Source organism: Seriola aureovittata, chromosome 14 (genome assembly GCF_021018895.1).
Source record: "Seriola aureovittata isolate HTS-2021-v1 ecotype China chromosome 14, ASM2101889v1, whole genome shotgun sequence".
Lineage (NCBI taxonomy): Eukaryota > Metazoa > Chordata > Actinopteri > Carangiformes > Carangidae > Seriola > Seriola aureovittata.
In genome coordinates this window covers 16,813,489-16,827,500 of record NC_079377.1, presented here as the reverse complement: position 1 = coordinate 16,827,500, position 14,012 = coordinate 16,813,489, and the positions used below count along the sequence as shown (strand labels likewise).

Sequence of the window (14,012 nt, the reverse complement as noted above, 5' to 3'; positions counted from 1 at the left end):
TACACCGAGCATACTCATGCTGAATTGTTTATTTAAAAAGTCACCGGCTTTCAGCTGTCCATTTAGCGAGTCAGAGTTCACACTTGACGAACTCTCAAACTGAGTGACACAGTGTAAAATGATTTTTTTTTCGGTGTCCTGTTTAGAAAGCGTGCTAAAAACACAGATGTGTTTATCGCTTCTGATACTGATCACCTCCCTCTCTGCTCCTGCTGCGTTCAGGTCCCGCTAAAGGACTTCTGTCTGGAAACGACGTGCTCGCACGGCGGCCGCACCTGCCGCAGCCTCTGCTGCAGGATTATAAAGAGGAGCAGGAGAGACCGTGCCATCAAATGTCACCTCTGTCGGAGGAGAGACAGACGGACGGTGCGGACAAGCAGGGCAACTCGGCTAAGAAGAAGACGCGCACGGTTTTCTCCCGGAGTCAGGTGTACCAGCTGGAGTCCACCTTCGACATGAAGCGGTACCTGAGCAGCTCGGAGCGGGCCTGCTTAGCCTCCAGCCTGCAGCTGACGGAGACTCAGGTCAAGACGTGGTTTCAGAACAGGAGGAACAAATGGAAACGGCAGCTCTCAGCTGAACTGGAGGCGGCCAACATGGCCCACGCCTCCGCACAGACACTCGTGGGGATGCCGCTGGTTTTCAGAGATAACTCCTTACTGCGTGTTCCAGTTCCGCGGTCTATCGCCTTTCCGACGCCTCTGTATTACCCGGGGAGCAACCTGCCAGCGTTACCTTTATACAACCTGTACAACAAGATTGAGTATTGATTGACTCTACTGTATGTTCACCACTGCAGTCCACGTAAAAAACGCATTACAAAATAATACAACATTCTTATAAGTGTCTCCACATAACCCCTGTATATTAATTGTATCACTTTATTTGTTGAGGAAATTCTTATTATGCAGCAGCCGTGCGTCTCACAAGAAAGCAATCAAGCTTCCCTATATGTATAAAATACACCATGTGTATAATTAATTCTAATAATTTTGTACTTTTATTTTATTTTTCTTTAACTGATAAAAACATTGGAGTTTAGCCTTCATATCACATTCAAGAACTCTGGACTCCACAAGAAATGCTTTTAAACCGTTTTTAGTCATAATTGTTTTGCCAATCATATTGCAAAGCATCAGTCATTTTATTTCTCCTGACAGTAACCTAATGCTGACAGGAAAAAATACATAATTCTTCCATTTAAGGAAAAATATCATTGTTTCTATTGTAATTTAGACCTTCAATAATAACCTTCTCATTCAATAAATTTTCTATTTCAGTGAAAATCGGGTTTGCTTGGTTTTATTTTATCTACTGTTTTTGTGTTAACTGCTGACATATTTGCATTTTGAACACAGAAGGTAAACACTTAAAGCAACTGTAAACAAGGCTCATGTTAGATTTTACTCACTTGTGTTGACGCTTCCTGTTCCCTGAAGAGCGAACAAACAGTACTCAAATTTTATTACAAGAGAATGAGTTGTAATAAAATTTGCGTTCATGATAATCTACACATGCTAAAGGCTTGTGATACTGTCAGATATGAGTGGTGAACTTTTGTTGTAGAGGTGCAGTAATTTTCCTGTAAGGTTTTATTAGAGGTCCTCTAAACCAAGAGCAACTGTGCTTGCAGCATGGCTAAAACCAGGAATAAACCTGCCGTCAATTAACATATAAGACATTACCGTTTATACAGTGGTTTACATTGCTGTTGGCTCACAAATATCAACATATACCTCTTACTATTACATCAAATATTAAGTTGTTCGGTTCTTGACAGGTGCATTTTAATTGCGGCTTGTATCTGTGGCAGTGAAAAGAGTTTTTCTCCAGATGCAGTGTGCAAATGATTTCGCAAAGACTTTTTAAATCATACTTTCAGATTAATTTTGAATTTAAAAACACTGCAACCAACCACAGCACTCTGCTGTAAATCAAGGGGGTGGATTGACCTGCGCCTTATAATACATATACATACAATACATACAACACACACAGAGGTAACTAAGAGGTAGATAAAGGGTGGAAAAGTGAGGCACACTATCACAAGCCAATCGTGCCTTTGGGCGGGATCTTCTCTCATTTGAAGTCTGCCTCCTATGGCTCTGGAGCATCAGGCCTTGTAAGAGGAAACCTAATAAAGAGGCATATTGTCAAAGTTCAAGACTCTTGCTGTCATTAATCGAAGCCGTTCTCTTCTCTCCATCCGCGTAATGAATTACTGTATCAGTTACACTCTGAATTCTGGACGCCATAAACAGTAATGTCCTGTTCATTCAGTGGCTAGTTTAGAGTTTAGAGTTCTAGCGCGCAAAATCAATTCACACACCGTCAAAGTTCAATTTACTAATTCATAACAATCCAATCCATGCAAATACAAAACACAAGCCTGAACAGAATCACACAGACCAAAAGACACATGCACTCCATTCTAAGCATGCGCAAACACACACACACACACACACACACCCACACACACACAAATGTCCCGTGGTTGATGGGGAGCGATAAAACTGTGTCATTTGGCAGCTTTTCTTGGGTGTCATATCATCTACAAGGGACCCCCACTCCTCCACCACCCCCACCAGCACCACCACTACCCACCCCAACCCCTTCTACCCATCCCACCAATCTCTCACTGTGTGCTAATGGCTACATTACCTAGCAGAATCATGACTAGCCAGGCTCTGCTGCCCTGCAGATTATGCCTGACCCAATTTCTGTAACAGCCGCCCTGTGTTTCTGGGAAAATGGATAGCGTTAGACAACAGCAGTGATTTATGGGTAACTCCAGCACCAGCGAATAGGTGAGGTGCAGGAGGATGAATTTGTGACAGATAGGAGAGAGAGAGAGAGAAAAGAGAGAAAGAGAGATAGAGAGAGGGATTGGGAAGCGTAACGCTTATGAAAAGGAGCAATAGCTTTGGTTGAATGAAGCTGTTTATTAGTTTCCAAGTGGTCATTATGTCATCAGGTGTGACGGCAATGCGCCGCTCTTTTGGATGGATGTTTGCACCCCACTGAGTTGTGGGAAATCTGCATGACCTGTCACCTTAGGTTGTTTGATTTACAAGACAGGAAGGGGAGGGGGGGCAGTGGGGATGCGGTGACGAGCAAAGAAGAGAATAAGAAGCAGAGAGAGAGAACGTGAAAGAGGAATAGGTGGGAGGTAGAGGAGGGGGTTCGATGTAACTATGTATCACTGCAATGGCAGGTGTGAATTACAAATTTTAATAGCAGGGCAATGAAAATGATTTGAAGTGGTTTAAACTGCAAAGAGACAGCGACTGGCATGGTGATGAAGATTTGTTGAGATGATGTGTTGTGCCTTAGGATTCATCAAACCTGCCTGGTAAGGTGAAAAGCAAGTGTAATTCACTCTGTGGTATAATTTATGATGGGAGTAATGGAAACTGTGGGCTACACACAGTGTGGAGAGGCAAAGACAGAGAGCACTGAGCAAATTGATTCTCAGGATAGTTTTTAGAGCATATTTACAGGATCATAATGAATTGTACTAAAACCTCCCGATATCACCTCTTTTACATCTTCAGATAAAATGATGGCGATCAAAACTAACTTAATAGAGACTCCATTAAATTTAAACAGGCTGCAACAACATTATCTATCGCTCACTTTCTTTTATTTATAATGTCCTCTTCTAATATATGAAGATCTCTTTTTTTTTTTTTTACATGTTCCATCCCTTCATCATTTATTTGGATGAGGGCTTTTCAACTACCTCCCAATATATTTACAACCATTTGATTTAAAGAGCGGGTATATGGGCTTCATATTAGAGTGGAAGGTTATGAAGTTTAACACCACGAGCAGATGCAGAGCCTCGGATCTGCCTCAAGACAAGAGTTTTAAAAGCGATCGCAATGCATTAAGCCAGACAACTCTCAAGACCTGTTTGCTCCCTAAATGAATTTGAGGGAAGCGTAACAAGGTTTTTGAGGCAGGCCCTGTCATCCGCTGGCTTTAACCAGCTTCTGTATTTATGGGTTAATGGTTAAAAAGGAGAGCTTGGACCAGAAGTGATTTTTCATGATTCTGTTTTATATCAACTGGAAATGAAGGAGCTGAAGGGAAATTGTGTTTGCCCCCCCCCCTCCCTAGCCCCTACTCTTTCTCCTTAACAGGAGAGGAATATGCTACTGTACAAGGCAAAGGGAAATGGCAAATGCAGCATATGGAGAAATTCTATTAAGTAAAATATGGAAATTATTTGGGGTATTTTAGAGATGCTCCCAAAATCCCAAAGCAAAGGGAGAGGAATAGTTGGAACACAGGCATAAAAACATTACAATATATATCAAACTTCGAATGAAAATAGATTTTTTGTTAAAGTGAAACCAAAGAACTGCTTTCAGTCTTAAAATCAATTTACTGACGGTACCAACATGACTATCTTTTTAAGATGTTTATAACTCAAGGTCAAATACAAGCAGCTCTGTTATTTGAGCTGCAGTGAAAACCTTTGCTTCTCCAAGTTAAACTCTCCAAGAACAATATTTAACAAAAATCTGAATTAGGGCTTTAATGGTGAAATGCATTATGCTTCATTGTTAAATTACCAACCATTTCTTGAACTGCCTGTTTTGAAGCCCCATTCGCTGTCCAATATGCATCAAACTATTATAGGCTACAGTGCGTGTGGAGAACTCAGCTATTACTCTAGAGATAAGTCCATTAGCATTACCTTTGACACTATAATGGATGTGAGATACAATTTTCTGCTCTCCATTTTGTATTTGTAAGGATAATAGGGGGATTATCTTGAAGGCCTTATGCTATACACTCAAGAGTGAGACCACATGGAGGATAGAGAGCTCTGCAACAGTTGTTTTCACATCCTCCCCTCTCTCCCTCAGCCCTTCCCTCTGCTCCAAGATCCTCTCAGAGAGAGGCAGGGAAGATAAAGCATGTCATTATTCTATTAAAGACCTACAATTTTTGTAATGGGACTTGCAGCAGTCGGCAGAAGTGCAGGCAGCTTCTTCAATATCCTGGACATTATTTGCTCGTTTAGTTAAATGATGTTTCTAATTCCCTCATAATTACTTGTAATGAGGCTGTCTCCCTCGTTTTGATGCGGCTACATCTTAATACAGCATGGCATTCTTTTTTAGGGATAATTACCTCTCATGAGGCCGGGGAGCAAGGCTGGGGTTTGTTGTGTGCTGCACACGTGGCAAATTGGCTTGTTTCCTGCCATCTTGTCTTCCTGCAAATTGGTAAATTAAGTTTCTCGGCTGGAGCATCAGAACTGTTAAGTTTGCTTTCTTGGCTCCTTGAAATGATTGGCCTCACAGACAGGGAGATGGCTGTGTATTCTGTGTTTTGTCCCATTAACTTTGTAGACTATTTATTTACACAGTATACAGCAAATGTTAGGGGAGCTCAGTGTTGGAGCATTAAGAAAAAATTGTTAAGGGAGCAGTTTTGAAATTATTTGGACACTCATTCCAGATCACAGGGCAACAAAAAACAACTCCTTAATCTTAAATGGTGCATTATTGTGATCTTACATTATTCACTTATAAAGACAAAAGCTTGAAACCAGAAAGTTAACACTGCAATCTAATGTCATGTAGGCACAACGTTCAAGATTTGAACTGAACACTGGAAACAAACAGTACAAAGTAGGGGCATTTATTGTTGCCTACCAGACAACAATAGTACCATAAAATACAGCTGCACTGCCACTGTGTCAACAAAGTCAGTAGGGCAGTTCCATGATTTTCATATTAATAATATATTCAAGGGAGACTTTCAAGTCTTATTTTCAAATTTCGGGAATAATAAAAAGTAATTACTGTATTTTTAAAAGTTTGAATTGGAAGATTTCACAGAACTCAAATAATACATATGACCTCAGTCTTAGTATGAATTCTCCCTTCCTGTTTGCTTCCAGTTGCAGACCTGTCTGTGTTGTCCCTCTGAAACGATCCAGCTGCCGTACTCCAACCGCAGCCGTCGCAGGGTTGGCTGAGGGGTTTTTATTTCTAAGTGCTGATGTGTCGCAGACAGTTTGGCTCTACAAGGGCCTGTTATACGCCGATTAAAGAGAGGGAAGGAGTGCTCCCGCAGGGCGGCCTTGTACATTTACCCTGACCACAAAGAGGTCTAACGTTTACGCCCCGGTGCTGACATGACCTTCAAACAAGGTCCCTCTGCTGCCTGGGTGGATACTGGAACTGTCTGGAGGAGACCTGCAGTGAAGCTAACAGACAGACAGGAAGAAATCATATCTTTTATATCAGGAATGACCTGTCGGCCATATCCTGTGAAATTAGAAGATATGGCTTTTATTGGGAAATACAGGAAAGGATAGTTATTTTTCGCACTTATATGGCAAAATGTGATTGTGATTTTCCAAAAGCTTTTGTCAGTTTCAGTGAATGTTGGAACATGATATAAGAAAGATCTTTTCTGCATTAAAATTGCCTACATTGAACAAACTGACAAACACAAAGGGCCACTAAATAATTTAGATCCAAATTCAGTCATCAGTCGTCTATTGGCGGGAGAGAAACATATCACCACCTTTTGTTTTTATTTGTGAGAGCACAGGCAGATTCTCAAGCGATCCTCTTGTCTTTGCTGGGTCACTGATCTGTTTGTTATGAGATTTGATATTGAGCTCTTTTTAATATGGAGAGTTGGGATCTCTTTGTAAGGACCAAGTGGTCTCTTTCAGCTGCAGGGGTCTGGTGTATAGAGAGATGATCTGTCACTTCAGTCTGAGACTGACTGCTGACCACATAGCCTGCAGCATGGCAGCAGGGAGCACAATGAAAGCAGCACACTATCACCTGACAGCTAATTAGGGATCACTCCCCTGGAAGGGAATACATTGTCTTTGAGGGAATGAGCAAGAGGTTGCTGAAATCCGTGTGAAGTGTCAGTCAAAGCCACAAGCCACCTGCAATTTCTAAAGGCAATTCTTTGTAGAGAACTCATTTGATTTACTGATATTTTTGGTTAGCATTAGTACATTGTTAATGTTCTACAATCATGGTGTTAAAAATAAAGTGACCCGACATTAGTTTATAATAAACTGTATTGGTTTTTCTGTCTCATAGGAGTAAACGGGGGGGGGGGGGGGGGCCTCAAACCCCAATGCTCATGCAGTCTGTTTTAAATCTCACAGTTAAGCAACACCAACTATCCCCATTGTGTCTGCCAGTGTTCCCAGTTTGTGCACAATGAGTGTGTGTTTGTATATGTGTGTGTGTGTGTGTGTGTGTGTGTGTGTGTGTGTGTGTGTGTGTGTGTGTGTGTGTGTGTGTGTGTGCGTGCGCTCATATATGCACATACAACAGTATGAGTCTATGGTTTGTACAGGAGGCCTGGGATTTCTTTGAAAACACATTTGTAACCATTAGTTGAGTGTAAGGTTTCATGTGCAGAGTGCATCCTCTGGACTGGTGTCAGAGTTTCTGCAAGGCTCTGCAGCAGCCTCTTGGAGGGACAGTGCTGAGAGAAGGAGGAGGATGGAGGTGGTGGTGGTTGAGGAGGAGGGGGAGCACTGGAGCCGAGGCGTCCCACCAACAATGCATCACGGCAGGCAGTGTGTAACCTGAGCCCCCCCCTCTGGCCCTGGTGTGGCCTGCCACAGCGCACTCCCTCTTGGCGCCCTTTGCACCCCCAAGATGCTTTTAAAGAGATTTGGTCAGCGAGAAAACAGCTCTTCAAAAGAATCGTCGTCACATTAGAAAGTAATTAGCCAGGCCTGAGGCCGAGGATTCCCTGACCTGACTAATTCTGCACCCCTGAACAATCCGTCTCGGTGCTAGGCGGCTGGCGAGACACGTTCTCTGTGTTTTGTGGAGGAGGTCTTTTGGCAGGGGAGATTCCCATGGTCCTGCAGTTGGACAAACCCAACAGAGGTCATCGGGAAAGGTTACTGGGTAATCCATCTAAGTAACGGTCTGCAGGTAGATTTGAAAGATATAAAAAATACAGTGGGGTCCAAAAGGTAATTGCTGAACCTAACTGTAGTTGAGATGTAGGATGTAGTTGAGGGAACATAATGAATTATTCATCAATTACCAAATACGTTTCACTACAGCAATTAATTTATGATGACTGATTCAGTTAAGAATTTTATTTATTGTTGAAAAATAATGACTCCAAAGTTGTGGATTCCCTGATCTTCTGTAGTTGCACTGACTCACTGACAGATGTTTGTGATCTAGTAGTCTAACATGGATGCAGACCACCACATCGCTTTTCCAGCTCAATGCAGGGAAACCATTTCAGACACTTGGCCACCTGTTCTTCCAAGCCTGCAGGGCCCACTGGCAACAACCTTTCCTCTCACTATTAGACAAACTAATCTGATTGGGGAAAAAGACAGAGGTGGGGAAGGGTAGAATCTTACAAACCACATGCTGCAGGGTGGGACACGACACCACCAGTTCTCTCTTCCACTGTCTCTGATGGTTTAAGAGCTGCTATAGCCTTCAGCATTATCAGACCAACACACAGTAGGAGGTAGAGTGAAAGACACAAAAGAGAAAACATGGGTCTCCAAATGGAATACACAAACAACACTGATTTTAATTGAGTTGTGAGACCCTACAAATTTAATGGCCTTTTCTGTTTTCATATAAGATTATAAAGGATCCCTGAAGCATTGTATCTTATATTACTAGTAAGAGCTTTGCCATTTGAACCTTTTTCCATGCGTGATGACCCTGTAGACTTTCTTAGCAAAGCGTATGATCATTTATGCTGTGGAAAAACACTCACTTCAAAGCCATCAGCACTGATGTGGTAAGACACTGGAGAGTGCAAAGGAAAACATACACTTGTTAAACCAGCAGGACCCAGAAACAGCGAGGAGCAATTGGCCAATTAGGAAGTGGTCCGTCATGTCAAACTCATTTGCAAAGGGAAGGCTTAACCCTTAGGGTTCGAAGGTCGGGATCAAAGGGTGTCTCCCATGGGACTGCACAGGGATCCTTGAAGAAACGCTGATCCCAAGCTTTTGTAAAGGAATCTTCTAATTACAATAAATCTCCACTGGAAGGTAAAGACAGGAGTGCTTGGTACAGTGGCTATATGATAGCTCTCGCCCGAGGGCGTGCAGGTAGCCTATAGATGTCTGGATAGAAGACTGATGGGAGATAGTGGTTGCCACTAGGGTAGTGGCCTCTCATGTGCACAGGTCAGAACCTCTGAGAGTGATCACAGCTTTGGTGGCTCAGGCTGACCAGCACCTCTGAGCCTTTATAGCCTCTGGTGTGTAACCGGGTCTTTGACCTTGCTCACAGATTAGTATCAGTATCAGTATTAGTACTGGATTTAACACTCCCATTCTTAGGCCTCTTTCTTTTATTGTTTTGTTTTCTCAAAAAGGTGTGTCACGGTTGGGCTCCCCTGAATGGAGCACATTGTTTTAATCTGGATTTTAGCCCACTATGAACTTTTGAGATTGGTATGATTTTGCTCTCTGATCTCTTTGTTATACTGTAATAGAGATGTCTTGCTACTGGTACTACTAGCATTAGGCGATGATAGTTTTGACATTTCGGCTAAAAGTGCCAAATTTGTGTTCCTTCACAATGTTATATGCACAATAATAGTTGCTGTTGTGTAAAAGGTTGAGCAGATATTCAGTCTATTCGATATAATTAGGGCAAAATGGTTTTCAAAGGCTGCATCTTAAAAGGTGACTAATAAACATACAGTATTTAACATGACATGGTAACATTGAAACTGATGCCTTAGCTTAAAAAAAAGAGAAGTAAGAGTTAGTGAACAGCACACTTTCATGATCATGAGAGGACAGTTGTGTGTTCAACTGTTGAGTGTTTTCCCTCTACATATTGAATCTTGCTTGCAGAACAACCTTCTTTGTTCCCTGCTCCAAGCAAAGCTGTATGACACTCTCTGTGCTCCTCAGCGGGCTCTACTGTCAGCCAAGGGGGAGGAGAGAGGAAAAGGAGGGGAGAGTAGCAGTTGGTTCTTCCTGCAATTAGCATTCACGGTTAGCTAAGCAGAACTAATGCAGCGAATCTTTGCAGTCTCACGTTACCTGTCCTCCACTGCCAGAGTATCTGCAGGCCAGATTAAACTGTAGCGAGATGACAAACCCCCTATGTATCCATTACAAGTCTTTTATTATTAGCTGTGTTATTGGTAATTCCTTTTGAATGGCCATGACAAAAACTATGCATTGGCTAAGGCGGACTTCAAGAAAACAGGATACCCAACGGGTGTGGGTAATGTGCTAGTGATACTGTAATTCTGAAAACAAACTTAGAAAATTACGCCGGCATTGGTGTTGCATTGTCTGGCAGCACTGACGGATGACATAACTCCCAGCGGAACATTTTGATCCGACCTGTTTTAAGAGACAGGCTTCCCATGACAACAGTTAGCCTGTCACATGTCAACTTGAGAGGCATCTGCCCTAAAACGCCACTCCTTCATTGACTTCATTCATATTTTATGGCCCAATCTTTCACAAAAAGTTTTTTTTGTTTGTTTTTTGTTTTAATTATGACCAATGAAATATCATCTTCATCTTCCTTTGAATTAGAACTTTTGTGTCTGGCAGGGTCATCTCCGGTAGGTTCTTTAGCATCTAGGTCAAGACTGAATGATCTCATGACTCCCTTTTCAACTGGGGCAGGATCAGGATATGGGCTCACCATGTCACCATTATGGGACATGGATGAAACTGCAATGATCTCATGGGTCTTAAGTGACACATCAGCATGACCACTTAGTACTTTGTCTCGGAGTTCCAAGAAAAAAACTTCTGCTCCAGGATTTAGCTACTTGTTGGTGATTGTGCTTCTTTGTCTGCAGTAACATATATCATTATCTAATTGGATAAACAATTGTGGATAAGTGAGTGAAAAAATAGCACAGCAGCTTTATTTTGTGTTGTAAAAAAAATGGATAATCCATATTTTTCTTCCTTTTCTCCTCCCCACCATGTTGATTTGCTGTGTCTGCCCTCAGCTAATCATTATCAGTTCTCTGATGTGTTGTCTTATCAGTTACAAACAGGTACAAGTGGTGCAAGTGCTACCAATTGATCCACTAAAGACTCCCACCGTGATGAGGCCACTGTCTAGTCACACAGAGCCCAAGGAAGACACTGCTCAAAATCAATAAGTCTTCCTTTGACAGTGGTTCTGCTAAAGTCTACACTTCTACTGGCTCATCACTGTGAATGTGAGAGGCGGTGTAAGAAATCATTGAAAGAGGAGTGATACTCCACAAAACAGTCGCATTGAGGATTTTAATTGCACAAGTTCTGAAACCCAACTACTGCAAATATAATTTGAGTACACTTTGAAAAATGGGATTAGGTCTGGCCTAGTGAAAACGATCAGGATATACATTTGATTTTTCACTCCTCTGCATAATAGTTATTTTTGTGTGACCAAACAAAGGTCACACTTTTCAAAAATGTGTCTGCTGCTTGGCTTCTCTCCACTGCATCGCAATTCTCTCATCTATTACTGTAAGGGACCAAAATTTGCTGTTTGGGAATATATATAAAAAAGCAAAAAGTAATAGTGGTTACAATCAATGCACAGTAATTTCTGGAAAAGGTTGAGGCACATTCTACCAAATGGTTACAGGCACTTTCATTTAATTAATGTTGTATGTCTGTGTTTAACGTACATGGTTTTAGCAGAAAATTGATAATGTTGCTGGACAGCCAGGCTCAGAAAACTGAAGCTATTTGCAGGGCAAATTAAAGGGAAATCTCGTTGCAGGGTATGGATTAAAAAAAGGAAAAAAAAAAAAAAAAAACACATTTCACTGCAGGGCTTTTATTGCCTAGTGGACACAGTCTGATTTTGACTCAGTGCTTCAGTTTAAATCAAAGCCAAACTGAATTATCTTAACTAAACAGACATTTCTGCCGGAAGTATTTCGTGAATATATTTCAGCCTTAAATCAAGACTGAGGCACAAACTCCAAGTGCTCCTGCCTCTCAGCCTAATATTTCTGTTTGTATCACCCTGTCTCCTTGTTGAACCACAGCTACTTGCCTCTACTTGATGTCCAATCTAAATAAAAAAGATTGTAATATAATAAAGGACCCATAGTCCCTACTTATACAGCACTTATTGAGTGGAACATTGAGATTTATATAACTCCTCTCAATGAGAGAGAAAGAGAGAAAAGGAGAGGACGGGGGAACGAGAGTTTCTCTATGATTGCGCGGGGGGTTTAAGGTTACCAACTAATTTCTTAGTCGTTACCTGCCGACAACACCACATCCGGTCTCCTCAGTGTTTTTCAACAGGGAACAGTACAATCTGTTATACTGTAGTGATCATCAGCTCTTCCTCGACCAATGATTACCAGTAATTACCTGTTTTTCTCTCCCTCCCTCCATCCATCCATCCATCCCTCCTCCTCCTCCCTCCCTCTCTCTCTCTCTCTCTTCCCCTTTCTCCCTTGAGCTATTACCCTAACTGGCTGTTGTGGAGCAAAGAGGAGGTGTGTGGAGAACAAGGCAGGCTTTTATGGACTCCCCACCAGCGCCACTCCACACCGCTCCATTTTGAAATTATCGGGTCCCCTTGCTTTTGAAGTCTCTGTAAGCGCACCCTCCTATTTACGAGATGGCTATGTACTTAAAGGTCACAGATTGATCAAGAGGTCCTAAAGATGGCCTTTTCACTGAAAGCACCGCAATACTGTGGCTTTCACAGGCCACATCTGTGGGAAAAAGAGGGAAAATAAAATGTATCACTCCCCCAAAGTCAGGCATATTCAGACTTTAATGTACAATTCAATTTACCCTGGAAAATGCCACAATTGAACATGGAATTCACAATGAGCACAGCAATTTATCAGTGCTTTTTTGTCCATTTCTGTTGGCTCAGGCTTAAGCTTATTTTACTTACTGATTACCCATGGGTCATTTTATAAATGTGTCAGACTCTAACTTTGTTTGAACATGAGACCTTCACTCCATTGTTTTGTCCATTTTAAAAATCCATTTGACACACACACAGAAAACAGCAGCGTCAATATTTTGACAGTGTCCAGGGTGGAAATAACAATGACCAGCTGACAGTATACTGAAGCCCATTAGCTCACAGTTAGATAGATGTTATTATAAAGGACTTTGTTATGTCTATGCACACTGTGCATTACAGGTTGGGAAAAGAAAATGTTACACTTTATGAGAGAAAAACAGCCAGTCAAAGCCTAAAGAAAAGACACAGTGGCCCAATGGACATTGTATAAATTGTGTATTTGTGAGTTTGTTGTTGGGAGGTGCTCACTAAACTGCATTTGATCTACTGCTGATCTTTTTGTGCTTTATTTAATCTGTTAATGACATTCACTGAGCGTTTTTTTGCTATAGTTCCTCGTGTGAGGCAAATTATAATGCATGATATGATGAATATTCATCATTTTCTGATTATAGTTCATACAATATAGAGTTGCTCTTATTGTAAATCAATTACGTGTTTTAGTGACGATACAACTGTCAATTTATGCAAGATATCATGGTTTGTTGTATATGTGAGTAGTTATTTTGTTCCCATTAGTTCTTCATATCACAAATCAGCCTATAGTCTGGGCCCAAAAACAATCCTCTACTAGTTTAGTCTCCATTTAGTCTTTTGTTTCTCTCCAGCTGATAAATGTTGTTGCCTCTATACGGATAGACAGCTTCTTTATTTGCTGCAGCCCAATTCATTTCAAAATATACACAAGGCTACATCATCTACTGCCACTGTCATTACAGGCATGATATAAAATGAAAATGAATTATAATGTGAAAAGTTTCTTGTTATAACAAAATAAATTAAATGTTACATTATGTTATTACCTCATTATTAGTATATTTTCTAGTTATAATGAGAAACAAGGTTTGAATATGAGGATCATATTGAACAGTATAGACGGAGTAAGAGCAAGAGCACCGCAGCCTTGATTCAGTTGGGTATTTGTTTAACTAATGTAATCCCCTGAATCAAAGTGTTTGTCTGAGACTCACTCGCTCTGAA

General features: G+C 41.4%; 1 protein-coding gene and 1 long non-coding RNA gene across 2 annotated transcripts in view; both read left to right on the top strand.

The window, feature by feature from the left end:
• hmx2 (H6 family homeobox 2) overlaps positions 1 to 1,383 on the top strand; it is a 2,366-nt gene extending 983 nt beyond the window's left edge. The window contains exon 2 of the mRNA XM_056395652.1: positions 223 to 1,383. Within this exon, the coding sequence (XP_056251627.1) occupies positions 223 to 770 (548 nt within the window). The 3' untranslated portion in view covers positions 771 to 1,383. The remainder of the gene's footprint in view (positions 1 to 222) is intronic.
• The window catches only part of LOC130181435 (uncharacterized), a 114,369-nt gene that overhangs the window by 30,468 nt on the left and 69,889 nt on the right, over positions 1 to 14,012 (top strand). The window lies entirely within an intron of this gene.